This window comes from Branchiostoma lanceolatum, chromosome 18 (assembly GCF_035083965.1).
Source record: "Branchiostoma lanceolatum isolate klBraLanc5 chromosome 18, klBraLanc5.hap2, whole genome shotgun sequence".
NCBI classification, from domain to species: domain Eukaryota; kingdom Metazoa; phylum Chordata; class Leptocardii; order Amphioxiformes; family Branchiostomatidae; genus Branchiostoma; species Branchiostoma lanceolatum.
In genome coordinates, this window is record NC_089739.1 from 5,588,301 (window position 1) to 5,602,298 (window position 13,998).

The window sequence follows — 13,998 nt, forward strand, 5'->3', positions numbered from 1 at the left end:
TAGCTTGTGTAATGTGTAGAACTAGCACATTGAACGATTAGTATTATTCGTTGATCTGACACTGTGTTGACGATTGTGTTGATTAGCATTAGGACCTGCTCCAGCGAATGCGCCTGCGCAGACAGCCTGTACGACCCGGTGTGCGGTGAGAACGGTGTGGAGTACCAGTCTCCCTGCCATGCCGGCTGTGCCGCCTTCAACTACACAACCATGGTGAGTTGCCAGGCTGGAGGCCTGCCCGCCTTAGCCTGGGACCTCCTCCCCCCCTACTTTGCCCCTAGCGGGGTTATTTGGGGGTATTCCAAGTTGAAGTTGAAGCTGCCGTGGTTGCAACCAGTAAGCCATATCACGGTTCCAAATGCGCGTGGGCAGTCGTGGTGCATTGTGGTCTAGGTCAAAGGTCAAGAGCCATTATTTAGAAACATGTAAAATATTTGTGCATTGCAGTCTTGGTCAAAGTCCCTAATACTGATGATAGCTCGGCGACCTAGAGATGTGTTATGCAAAAAAGAACATTGGCCTGTTTTTATATCTAAGTCTCAACAACGAATGTCTGTATTCTCCTCTCCAGGTCTACTCAAACTGCAGTTGCATCACAAGTGCCCGGATGCAGCCAAACTCCACTGCTTACGTCACTGCAGGCGTGACATCCATTGCCACTCACGGCGCATGCGCACGGAATTGCGAGGCCTACAGAGTGCCCCTGTTCTTCATTGTTCTGTTCCTGATGGGCTTTTCGGGGGCCTTAGCGGCACCTTCGTACATGACTGCTACTCTCAGGTACGCTGTTTCTGTTATCATGTGAGGTTATCATTTTCTTTTATTAAACATCATTATCTTTTCTATTCATCTATTGGCAAATGCTACAATACATTGTACTGAATTTCAGGCAGCATGGGTGATTTTGAAGTTATTTCTTTATGTGGTGTCAAAATTGCTCTTCACCTCCTTGCTATAAGACAAGTAATGTGTTTGTTTATTGTTTATGTCATTGCAGGCTTGTTCCCCCCAAGCAACGAGCATTTGGATTAGGGATGCAGCGCTGCCTGATCCGAATCATCGGTACGTTAAAGTCTATTTTTAAGAAATAGGGTATGGTGTATACGTATCTATGCTTTTGTTTTAAATGGTCTTGTCAGTCATTCTTTAATGTAAGTCACCTCCCGTCTTCAATTCCTTTTTTTTATAACCATGGCATGCTTAAATAGTTACCTGAATAAGTCAGATTCTTGAAAGATTACTGTTGTTTTGATACGTTGAAGTTGAATATTTTTTATTTTTACTTCAGTATTATGCATGTATTGAAAGGATTGCAAATGCTTATTGTACCTCGCCAGCGATGTTACATTACATATCTGTAATAACTGCATAATAAGTAGGTTCTGTGTCCATAGTAAAGAATAAAATTCAAACTATTTTCTCATTATTTTTCTCAGGTACGATACCGGGACCCATGATATACGGTTACGCCATGGACAACGCATGCGCACAGTGGCAGTCCTCCTGTGGCCAACGGGGTGCCTGTCTAGTTTACGATAGCCGCAAAGTGGGCCTGTTCGTGTTCGGGCTCGCTTTCGGGCTGAGGATTGTGGGTACAACTTTCATTTCTCTTGCCTATCTGGTATACAAACCGAATGTTGCTATTGAAGAAGAGAAATATGAGAATGCTGATGATGTAAAGCTAACCAATGGCGGAGTGAAATGAGCTAGAACTGCAGTTGCCAACAAAAATGATTGGATTTACTAAAATTTTCGACTGTAGTACGACAATGTCTTTGTCAAGGAATGAATTCTTCGCTTCGGGACGTCACCGTATGCAGCTTGCACACACGTGACTTAGTTCAAATGTAACAGGTAGTTTGTGGCGTCCACCGTCTGGACTAAAACTAAAATACAGCCTTAAAGTCATGTTTCTTGTGAGTTGGGGAGTATATATGTATGTATGTACATATACACACATATATATATATACAGTGGATTCCGCATATCTGTATAGCCCGTTTGTCAGCGCAAATTATACGACTGTCCGAAATATACGACTGTCCGAACTAGCGATATTGACGTCCCGAAGGAGGGGAGGGGGGGGGTGAATAGGATGTTGAGCAAGACACACAAACACACTAACGATATCGCAACTATATTTTGCAAAATTGTAATCAAAGTACAATCCAACCTTTTTGTCGATCTTATATATATATATATATATATATATATATATATATATATATATAAATATATATATATATATATATATATATGAACGCAGTTCCGCGTGACGGCATTCCAAGACTATGATCACAAATTACCATTTCTAACCTGTATACGTATGTATAAGTAGGTTACTGACAAGTTCTAAAACCCCATACATAAACTTTTTATATTTTGCATATTCACTGTCTATTTGGTATGAATGTTATGTGTTAAATGTATATTGAACTAGTATAAACATCCCATGCTTCCAAACGGTAAATGACCATTTTTTGCATATGATATGAAATATGATAGTGCAGTGTATGAGTCGTAAATTGGTATTCAAGATTTTAGATGTACAAATATATTTTTGTCATGGTGTTTTACGTAGTATATTGAACCCTCCTTCTTTCCACATGTATTGATAGTCAGGACATATCCTGCTCTAGACGTATACCGAACGACATTGCATTTCTAAACAGTTTGTCTCACACGTCCTTCGTAGATATATCGCTTAACAGTTTGTCTGACATATTATTCGTAGATATAGCACTCAATATAGAACCTGATTAGTACATGTGTTATATGAATCCATACATCATTGCCTGCTTGTTTTCTTTGCCCAGGAGAAGTCATATGCTATTTGGTATAAAAACTAGCGATGTGCTTGCACTTAATCAACATTTGATTCTGTCCATCAAGAAGATATCATTTGTACGTAATAAAATGCACTAACATTGATATCGTGTCTTGGGATGAATATATTGTGTCAATTGCTTTTTTTTTAAGAAGGAGATATTCCGCTGGACTGGTAAATGACATATTTGATAAAGAGCAATATATCAGTATGCTTACATGTCAACACTACTTGCTGTAGTGTGGTTTGGTTTAAAACAAGAGATCACAATATCTACCGCTCTTGCATGGTGACTCTACGTCTAGAGAGCTCAAAGACATACTACACTTCGTAAATAGAAGAGAAAGATCCGCCCTGATTACTGTAAGGGAACATGTAAAGATGCCACGTAAAGAAAACAAATATACAACTCTAGAATTATATTCATTCATACCACTCTCTTATATATTGCGGTATATACGTATAGTCAGTTTCGAGCCCTGTCGAACAACAAAGGGACCCTTCAAGATGCCGATTATAGAATGCTTAAAGATATGAGCTCAGAACCAATTTATTTGACACCACACACTTATATATTACGAAATGAGGACGGTCAGTTTCGAGCCCTGTCGTACAACTTACTTACTTACGTACAACAAGTGAACTCTTAAAGATACAGGAATGCTTAAAGATATGTGTTCAGAATTAAAACCAATACGTTTGATACCACACACTTATATATTATGATATAAGTGCAGTGATTTTCAAGCCCTGTCATACAACAAGGCCACGCTGAAAGAATGCTTAAACTTTGAAGGTAAAACTTCAGAACCACACACTTACATATCACTGATTAGCCACTCCCGCGCCCACAAGGACGATTGAAGTGAAGTCGAGGTCTTCATCGACAACGATGGACGAACATCATTACATATTACGATAAGGACAGTGGGTTTCAAGCCCTGTCGTACAACAAGGGAATGTTTAAAGATGCCTTGAGCAGAATTTCAGAACCAACATGATTGATATCGCGCACTGACATGTGAACGAATGCTCGCCTAAGGAAAAGGGTCATCCAAAAGTCACCGACGCTTATAATGAACCATTGTTGTGGCACCAATACGACCAACCTCAACGCTGGTGTAAGTGTCATTCATTATTGACTCCCTGAAGAAAAAGGGTACAATTTGATGCACCAGGAGATGATTTAAGATGTGTCACGAAGACTTAGATGTGATGTCATTTCCAAAAAAGTGCGCCCGGCAGGCCGTTGACCTTACCTTCTGACCCGTGTACTCTCTGCCTACAAAACAGCGTGCCCAGACTTACTGCGTACCTCAAGTCTTCGCACAGGTGTTCAAGGTAGGCTCTGTCTTACACTCATTTCATTGTCTATCTTAATTTCTTATGGAGTTATTGCTATATCATTGCTAAAATACGCTGTATTGTTTGTCGTAAATGCAACAGTTCACTGTATGAATACACTGATTGCAAAAACCGTGCAAGTTGTGTAAGTTTAAGGATCAGTGATTGTGTGTCAGGGAATAGGGGCATCTTACATGCTAGAATAGCGATAGAAGTAGGCGGTATTTAGCAAACCTCTCCCTCGTCTTGTGTCATTAAATTTAAAAATATACTCGTTCAGTGCGAATTATTACATATGATTTCACAATTCTTTAATGATCTTTAGCTCCAAATCCAATTGTTTTCGGTTAGGTTCTCAAGCCTAAAACTGACCGTTGACATATATTCTTTCATTGGTGGGAAGTTTTGAAAATAAAATTCTAGCTCTAGATTGCCGTGTATCATCTTTTAAACGTATGGCTGTAAAAGTTGTGACGTACAATTTGTCCGTTTAAATTCAGAATGCGTTATTTGTCAACCTCTAAATCTAATAGTTTATGGTCAGTTTTCCTTGCTTATAAACCTGTTTTCAACTATGTACATTTCATTAGTGAGAAATTCGAACGAAATTGAATCTAAAGATCGCCATGTGTCGTATTTTAAACCATGGGCTTTAAACCCTCTGTCTAATATATGACCGGTGACATTTCGAACAGGACAGGTAAACATGTAGCTCGTGTGCACAGCTGTGGAACAGCCTTATTTGGTCATTGTATTAGTGCATGGCTTCAGGGCAATGACCTCTGGATGCAGTTCACTCGCTGAGAAATGTCCTAATATGGATTTTTCTTTAAACGTATCATTTGCATATGCAGATATTTACAAGTCATGAATAGCAGAGGAATTAATCATCTTCGCAACTACTTGGCGACATTAAGATGTGTTATCTTCTTTTCGATAGGGTTTTGAAAAGAGTATTATAGTCTGCAAGTTTCTGACTTGGTTAAATTGAGCAGGGCTTATTTGCTGACATGTTGATTTCAAGATGTTGTATTAGTCACTTTCCACTGTATTTTTGCCGTCCGCAGACTTTACCTGACGAGCATGTAAATCTTTCAAATAGTTATTCGTTTCTTTAGTTTATCCAGGCTCAACGTTTTTTTATCCAAGTATGGGTGCGTTAGGTTTTGTCTGTATCTTTACCGTTCAACCGGTATTGCCACCCAAGCTTATGTAAAGATTGCAAAGTTCACCTAGCTTACAACTGACAGTAGGTGGTCCAAATTTGGCTGAGAATGGTCTATCTTTCGCCGTCCCCTCCCCAAAGCAGCTTTATTTTGGAGCCTTATAGAATCTACATACAATTCATGTTGTTTTGAATATGTTAACGTAGGGGTAGCATTATAATGATTTACAAAGTTTCGGGTAAAACAAGAACAGATTGGACTTATAAACACTCTAAATTCATTTATTTTCACCGGGCCTTGATTGCGCGCTGTTTAAAGTTCGCGATTGAAACTATTCTGTTTTTCATTGTCAGTATTTGTAGTATTTGTTTTGTACTTTCGTAATGCATTCTGTTGATGGCGACACGAAAATAAGCTGTAAGCTTGAGCATGTCGTCATCATGTCCTGTATTTAAATGTTGCAATAGATAAAAGAAATATTCTGTAATGCATTGACAATACACTAGAAACGCATAATCACAGTGACATTAATTCACAGTGAAGGGGTCCCTGCAAAAAAAAAAAAAGCGAATATTCACGATTTACATTGCTTTCGTCCATTTGTTTCTAGATGTCCATGTTCAGCAGTTTGCCTGATCTCCGCCAGACGGCGCTAAATCAGACTGCGCGCCCACTGCTGGACACCACACCTCGATACCAGCCCTTCAAGACGACAGACCAAGTTCTTGAGGAGAAGAAGGGGAGTCTTCGGTTCGGCTGGTTCGGCTTCACGCCTGATTTTCTACAATTCTTCAACACTTCAAGATGGCTGCTGTTTTTCATGAGCATCGCCGCCTATGTGGATGTGAGTTGTCATTTTGTTGTGATTTTTTTTAATATCATGATATGTTGAGTCTATATATCAATATACTAAGTATCACGAATCAAAGAGACTGCAAAGATAAATTCTTGCTTGATAAGAAAAATACCAGCATATACCTCTTTTTATCTGATTAAATTTTGTATCATTTATTTCTTGTTGAATCGTTTGATTATGAAGAATAATCATTGTTACTAGCTTTGCAATAAAAGGTCATCGAGTAACATCAAATATTCCCTATGATCTCACGTCATAGTCCCGTTTCTCTGTAAAAACTTTAACAACATCGCCCCCTGTTGTATCCATCGGCATTGCATCGTCCTGTTTTCCGTAGTGCACAACTATGGCGTTCATCCCCGATATCATTTCCACCTTGGAGACATTTTCTTTTATTGTATTAAAAAAAAATTGAACCTTACAATAGCGCCACCCTTTGGTATCCATCAGTATTGCATCCTCTTGTTTTCCATAGTGCACAACTATGGCGTTCATCCCCGGCATCGTGTCCACCCTGGAGAAGCGGTTTGAGATGTCCAGCTCTCAGAGCGGCTTCATCATCAGCTCCTCCCAGATCTTCGCCCTCGTCACGGTGCCAATCATCACGCATATCGGCGGCAAAGCTCACAAGGTCGGCATCTATTGGCTTTTTGTAGTCACGTGAATGTGACGTCATTTACCGTCCGCCATGTTGGTAGTAACATGCCATGAGAAATTTTGGTTTGGTTGTAGTCATGTGTTTGTGACGTAATGTACTGGTCACCATGTTGATATTGCAAAGGCATAAGAAATTTGGGGTTGTTTGTAGTCACGTGATTATGACGTAATCTACTGTCTGCCATGTTGGTTGTGTGAAGTTATAAAGAAATTGGATTCTTTGTTCGTTTGTGAGTGAAAGGCAAACTTTTATTGTTATGTTTTGTATATAATACATGTACATGTATTAGACATAAGTAACATAAAGGGCATGTTCGAATATGGGTTCCTAACGACTTTTAATAGTACTGCAGCAGAACTTACAGTTTTTGTATATATTTGTGCTTGATGTAATTCCGCAATCTTTGCTCTTTCAGGGCAAGTTGATCGGCATTGGAGTCTTGATGTTTGGGATCGGCAGTTTTTTGTTCGCATCACCACATTACTGGACAGGTAACTATATAATCCTAACTTCATATCATACGCCCGGTTTGTTGCCACTGCAATGTGCCGCTTGCCCCCTCTGTGATCCACAATTCTATCATCCTATCATCCTTTTTACCAGGTCCGTACAAAGCACCTGGCGGCACATACGTCATGAATATGACGTCATCCCTGATGCCCAACACCCTGTGTCAATCCTCGGCCAATGCCAGCTCTCCTGAGCAATGTGGAGGATCCGCCCAAAGGTCGGTTGATTCACATTAATGTCAATAAATATTTTGAAAATGTTTGTTTTTTGGTGTGTGTGTATGTGGGGGGGGGGGGGGATCTGATATAGAATTTTGAATGTCTGCTCCATTGACTTCTAATACATCTGCATTAAAATCAAATTCAAAATTTTTCCTTTGACACATGATGCATGTATAGTTGTAATATGTTACGCAATCTTGTTCTTTTTCCTGTGATCAAACGTTGATTGGCAACGTAAATCAACATTAAAACGTTAATCGTTTATGTACAGAACGGTTTGAATATACATATTTGTTATTTCTGTATATTGTTAATTTAAATGTTTTATGTGAGTTTATACTGAAGGAATGAAGAACGATGACTACTGTTGTTTATCGTTCACACTTTCTTCTGTCGGTATCTTGATATATATCTATCTATCTCTCTCTCCATATATATATATATATATATCGTTGAAAATGAAAATGAAAAACAAGACAAGTCTTCCTTATGTTTTTACAGCTACAGCAGCCTTAGCAACTACCTGTACGTGTTCGTAGTGGCGCAGTTTTTCATATGCCTGTGCGGAGGGCCCATGTTCACCGTGGGAGTCGCCTATCTGGACGAAAACGTCAAGAAGAAGGTTTCTGGCCTATATGTTGGTACGTTTTTCCCCATTTTCTACTATATAATGTCCCAATTTGTGTTTTCTTTGACTTCTAGATTGTCATTGTTCAGTACGTCTTTAATGATGGATTGCCCCCCTCCTATTTCATCTAATTGTCCATACTTTATTGTCCACTTTGTCGTGGAGTTTTTTTTTTACTGTATACATGTCATTTTTCGATAGAGAGATGTATCTATAGCTAGGGCACTCACTCTGTCATCCACTTGCAAGCGTGTTATGCTCACTCACTCACTCACTCACTCACTCACTCACTCACTCACTCACTCACTCACTCACTCACTCACTCACTCACTTAATAGAATATCCAAACCATCTAATGAATCTTGTTTTGAACGTATCGTGTTTTTTTGTTGTCATTTCACAGCTGTCCTGTACACAGTAGCCTGTGTGGGCCCAAGTATCGGGTTTCTGGTGATTGGCCAACTTCTAAGCCTGTATGTGGAGTGGCCCAGCGAGGATGGATATTCGTAAGTCCTTATCTAATTAGATTGTTGCAACTACTAGTACTTGGTTATTTCAAGTAGTTGGAGGAAAAATCAAAACGTTTTCTGAAAGGTGACGTCACACTTGACCATGGAACTTTCCAACGGATTCCAATGCATTCTGAGAGATGTATGGCTCTATGAGTCGTGCAGGGAGCGAACAATACCATTGCCATGGTGACGCGTGTGTGGCGCATGCGTACTGTATTGTTGTGATGGTGATTGTTTGGTTTGCCCATGCGCTAACCACCGTGCCTCGCCATAGTAAAACTGCTTCCTAGCAACAACCAACGCACCTTTATATGTTATCTACACATCCTTACGATGTTTTTTTTTTCAATTAATCTTTCCAGGGCCGGTCTGACGCCATGGGATCCAAGGTGGATTGGGAACTGGTGGCTGGGGTTCCCAGTCCTGGGTGTTCTGGCCATCCTCATAGCAGTTCCACTTTTGGCTTTTCCTCGCAAGCTTCCAGGTTTGTAATGTTCGTCTCGTTTTAAACAAGCGCCGAGTTACAAATGCTTTATTTGGTTTGATTAACCGAAATAACTGTACACTTTACACTGTTGTTTGTGGTGAAGCGAGTATCTCACTGGACTGCGCCAAATTGCGTAAGGAAATTGCATCAACTTTGTGAAGTTTCACCAATTTCCCCTTGTGGTCACGCTGAAATGTATAGATATGATTCATTTTAGGTTCCGAGGAGTTGGAGGAAGAGGAAGAGGAGCTGCCGAAGAAAGTTGACATCATCAAGGCAGAAGAGGAAGACGAAGGCGGTTTCTGCTCCAAGGGAAAGACCATAGAAGGCTTGAAGGATCTCCTAAGATCTTTGAGGGATCTTATAAAGAGTTACGCATTTTCTCTACTCACGCTTGGAGGTGAGAGAAGATTGTTTTAAACTTTTAGATTGTCTGAATTTGATCAGAAAAACAATAATGTTTTTGTAGATATTTCTACTTCCTATGTCTGTGTCTCTCTATGCAATCGAGAAGGATAGTGACTAGCATTTAGAAGAATCTTTTTGGGGGAGGGCATCAACTATTTGATGAGCACTATACATAGGTGTCATCTATATCAATTTGGAGAGAAGTGTTTAGGATCCTCACAGCAAACGTGTCTTGGGAGAATTGTATGATCATCATCGATCTTCCTATGTTAGACGACGCTCATTTTACCAGAGGATATTACAAACTAACATCAAAGGATACAATCAGAATTATGTTGCCTGTTGTTTTTGTTTCAGTGTCTATCGACGCCATGTCCTATATGGGACTTTTCGCCTTCGCACCGAAAGTATGCGAGTTGCTATTTGGCCTGTCAGTCATGTCATCCTCGACGTACTTTGGTAAGTGCCTCACATTTGTATTAGCTTCTCAACTAGTTTTCAAATGCTTGAGAAGAAACATTCAAGCACCAACGGGAGCTCAATGTCGTTTTTTAAGTGTAGATCAAAGGCTCGCCGCTGCCAGTCACAGTATCGCAGAGCGTCTCAAATTATTGCAGGCCACAGTATTGTACGCAAGGCAAACACAAGCAAGAAACAATACCTGCGTTTTCACGGAGTTAACTAGTACAAAACTAAAGTCTTACCATAATGCATTCACAGGGCTTTCCATGATTCCCGGAGCGGCGGTGGGGTCCTTGGTCGGCGGCTGGATCAGCAAGAAGATCGGGGTGGACTGCAAGAAGCTGCTGCTGTTCGTGTTCGCCACCTTCCTGCTGTCCGGGCTGGCGGTGCTGGTGTTCCTGATGCACTGCCCAGAGACGCACAAGGCGTACGTCAGCATAGACAATAGGTGAGTGACATATTCTTTGTCTGGTAGGATGCGTTTTCTGCGCAGAGCTTTCCGGCGGCCTATACACTATACAGTAGTTGAGGTTTCCACTTTTGCAGGTGTGTCATCTAACTATAACTAGTTATCGACCAATCAGAGAATCGTCTTAATGTTTTCTTTAGGTAAAACTGTTTCTCTGATTGGCTGACAGCTGTTTAAAGGCCACGCCCACAAAAGTGGAAACCTCAGCCCGGAGTTAGCAGAGCCTCTCGAAGGTGTATTGTATTGGCACGGGCGAGGCTCTGCGTAGTCGAATAGGTAGGGTGGGGAAATAAGGCATTTGACTTCCTAATATTGTCTAGATACGTTATTTTAAAACCATCTTGCTTATTACGGTCATCTTGCTTACTTACGACCATCTTTTTCATCAGTATGACCTGCTCCAGTGAATGCGCCTGCGCAGACAGCCTGTACGACCCAGTGTGTGGAGAGAACGGTGTGGAGTACCAGTCCCCCTGCCATGCCGGCTGTGCCGCCTTCAACTACACAACCATGGTGCGTACTTGTCTTTGTATGGTCATTTGTAGTCAAGTGACTATTACGTCATATACTGTCCGCCATATTGGTTGTTGGTTGCTTATAGACACGGCTAAGGATTTATGTGTGAAAACTTTTCATTATCTGATTTTTCAATACAATGAATCTTTCACATCACCATCTTTTGCAGTGACACATATCATATAAACCTGTGAAATATTTTCGACTAAAACATTTGTGATCGATTTGCAATGCCCACCGACGCTGAACTGATCGTCCGGCAGGATGTAAAGGAACTGATGATGATATCGTAATCATTTCCTGCCAATTCCCGTATTCAGGTCAAAGGAAATACACAATTACTGTTGCTTTGTTGTACGTAGTCTTACGTTGCCAAACGTATTGTAGAAATGATCATAGTGTCATTAATGACCATGTATATGTGTTTGTTTGTTTGATTTCTCTTATGTGTTTGTTTGTTTGCTCCATCAGACATACTCCGACTGCAGCTGCGTTCCGGCCGGCGGGATGCAGAGCAACGTCTCTACAAACGTGACGTCATTTGCCCTCCAAGGCGCATGCCCGAGGAACTGCGGATCGTACGTCCTACCCGTGTTCTTCGTCGTGCTGTTCCTGATGGGCTTCATCGGTTCAACCGCCGGACCAGCCTTTACAGCGGTTACATTGAGGTAGCAACAACAGAGAAGAAATGATCGATTTCCTAAACTTTCGTTGCCTCTACCAGGCTCCGTGGATCGCTGGGAAAGTAGTAGAAATTGGCCAAATAGAGTAGATAGAGAAGATAGTACGCCTAGGGTAGTCGGCTCCGGATAGAGGTTCAATAGGCAATCCGTGGATTTCCTATTGGACCCTCTATCTGTAGCCGTCCCTTAGCGTACTATTTATTCTACTTGACCAATTTCTACTATACTGCCTGGTAGAGGCTAAAACTTTCGAGCCTTCTCCTTAGATTTGATTTATAGTTTAGTAACATTTTCTGCGTAGTGTAGGGTGCCTAGATTAACGTGCAAAGGGTGCAAAATGATTAAGCCACCTTACAATGTAAGGGATTGTGGAGACGAAAGAAACATTATCAACGTGGCCAGGAAGTGTAGACATAGCCTATTTACAACTTATACAAACTTTGACCGTAAACCACATTGCATCAAACTAAACATGAGCCCTCAGAACTGTAAACTGGCTTGTTTTAAAGATCACATTTCCCCGTTCTTATTCGATCCCAGACTCTGACTAAATAGTAGAATACATATCTATGTATTGTGGTCTCACTACGCATATAAACGATCAGGCATTAATACATGGCTTATTTGTTTTCCAACGCAGGCTTGTTCCGCCTAAGCTGCGTTCGTTTGGGCTCGGGATGCAGTGGACACTTATGCGGATTATCGGTAAGTAACTCTTAGAGTTTGTAGCTATCTTAAGTTTAAATCGTATGATTGGGTCCAAATTGGAAAAAGAATTTCACTTTTACTCGGACTTAAAATCAACGCGGGACCCGGTAACAAATAGACGCCATGAGCTAATCGTGCGAACATCGGGAGGTACCCCCTGGTACCTGGCAGTCCACCGGGACAAATTTGTGGATTTGGGGCCCGACCGGGACTATATCCCTTGCTGCCACCGGCGCGATTGTGACCTAATCGTATAGTGGGGGTTTTACAAATACAAGTACGACGATTTTTTTCACCAAGTGCCATTACCACTCTTTTATAGGTATGATTCCGGGACCCATTGTCTACGGCCGCGCCTTGGACAACGCATGCGTACAGTGGCAGACGTCCTGTGGCCAACGAGGTGCCTGTCTAGTTTACGACAGCCGCAGAGTGGGCCTGTTCGTGTTCGGGCTGGGCTTGGGGCTGAGATTTGTGGGCGTGGCGTTCTGCTTCCTGGCTTACCTAGTGTGCAAGCCAACACCCGGAGATACACTTGAAAATGATGATGACAAAAATGGTCTAAAGCCTGGGAAAGAGACCGAAGCTTGAGTATTAGGCAGACATCACAGTGACTACTTCCCATAGTCAAAGGAGATTATATCAAAATACACTGAAATGAGGCTGTACAAAAGTACTAAACCAGTTATCGGTCTTTAAAATTCTGCTCCAACTGAAAGTTGGAGGGCCTCTTTTAAACAAATGGAAAGAAAAAAGGGGTATCAACTAACTCAAACTCCGAGAATGACTGACAGTATAGTAAAGTAACTTTCCTTACCAGAGCTTCAAGCTTGAAACATGGGTGTACATGTATCCTAGTGTATGTATCTGAAATGTTGTATCTAACACCATTAAGCAGAATCTCCTTTTCATATCAAATACATTAGGAATTAAATACGTTGGTGGTGTGCGTATTATGATACGTATATGATATGTGAAACTATGCAAACTTAAGGAGCTAGGGCTCACAGAATTTTATTGAAGTTTTCCATCTTAGCATATTCTATGTAGATATATTAACATTACCTTTACGATTAATTACAACATAGTTGTTAATCATCTCAAATCAAATACCAGGATGTACTCCACTTTGGTTTAAGACTGCTCTTAAATTCAACATGTCTTGTCTATTAAGATTTTTGTTAAAAAAATGAAGATATGTCTATTAATCTCTTCGTACAGTTTAGAGATTTGATTTCGCGAAGAATTCGACTTTTCCTTTACTGTTACAATGATAATCAAGATGTAAACAAGATTGTTTCCTATTAAGGCATTATCGTGGTAAAAACCACGTACTACCGTGGCTCACAGTCACAAATTGTGTACATAACGAAAATTTACCTGAGGGTTACCGTACATTCTAAAGTCTAGAGAAGTTAGGAAGATGTCTCAACCTGTTTAATTTGTACCATTTTGTTTTTCATTCTGTTCATTTAGGCCATGCCAGACTGATAGCATACGTAACTTAGGAGAGATCAGTGAAAGTATGGCATGTTTCGTATGA

At 40.8% G+C, this 13,998-nt stretch overlaps 2 protein-coding genes across 2 annotated transcripts; both read left to right on the top strand.

The window, feature by feature from the left end:
* The first annotated feature begins 79 nt into the window (after positions 1–79).
* On the top strand, positions 80–1,794 carry LOC136424273 (solute carrier organic anion transporter family member 4A1-like). Its single transcript, XM_066412808.1, has 4 exons — positions 80–213; positions 572–780; positions 998–1,062; positions 1,437–1,794. Exons 1-4 carry the CDS (start codon positions 211–213, stop codon positions 1,703–1,705), a joined length of 546 nt encoding a protein of 181 aa, XP_066268905.1. The 5' UTR covers positions 80–210; the 3' UTR covers positions 1,706–1,794.
* A 2,255-nt stretch (positions 1,795–4,049) lies between these two features.
* Positions 4,050–13,566, top strand: LOC136424384 (solute carrier organic anion transporter family member 4A1-like). The gene is made up of 15 exons (XM_066412962.1): positions 4,050–4,168; positions 5,948–6,181; positions 6,669–6,824; positions 7,267–7,342; positions 7,455–7,578; positions 8,084–8,223; positions 8,614–8,716; positions 9,085–9,206; positions 9,427–9,609; positions 9,975–10,076; positions 10,338–10,527; positions 10,938–11,061; positions 11,536–11,732; positions 12,388–12,452; positions 12,778–13,566. The coding sequence occupies exons 2-15, from the start codon at positions 5,948–5,950 to the stop codon at positions 13,044–13,046; spliced, it is 2,085 nt and encodes a 694-aa protein (XP_066269059.1). The 5' UTR covers positions 4,050–4,168; the 3' UTR covers positions 13,047–13,566.
* Positions 13,567–13,998: the final 432 nt, after the last annotated feature.

Bases quoted from the DNA above. Each gene is read 5' to 3' on its own strand.
- LOC136424273 (XM_066412808.1), top strand. The intron at 781-997 runs GTACGCTGTTTC...ATGTCATTGCAG, and splicing joins TACATGACTGCTACTCTCAG to GCTTGTTCCCCCCAAGCAAC. The intron at 1,063-1,436 runs GTACGTTAAAGT...TATTTTTCTCAG, and splicing joins CTGCCTGATCCGAATCATCG to GTACGATACCGGGACCCATG.
- LOC136424384 (XM_066412962.1), top strand. From the start codon at position 5,948: ATGTCCATGTTCAGCAGTTTGCCTGATCTCCGCCAGACGGCGCTAAAT. The intron at 7,343-7,454 runs GTAACTATATAA...CCTTTTTACCAG, and splicing joins ATCACCACATTACTGGACAG to GTCCGTACAAAGCACCTGGC. The intron at 10,528-10,937 runs GTGAGTGACATA...CTTTTTCATCAG, and splicing joins TACGTCAGCATAGACAATAG to TATGACCTGCTCCAGTGAAT.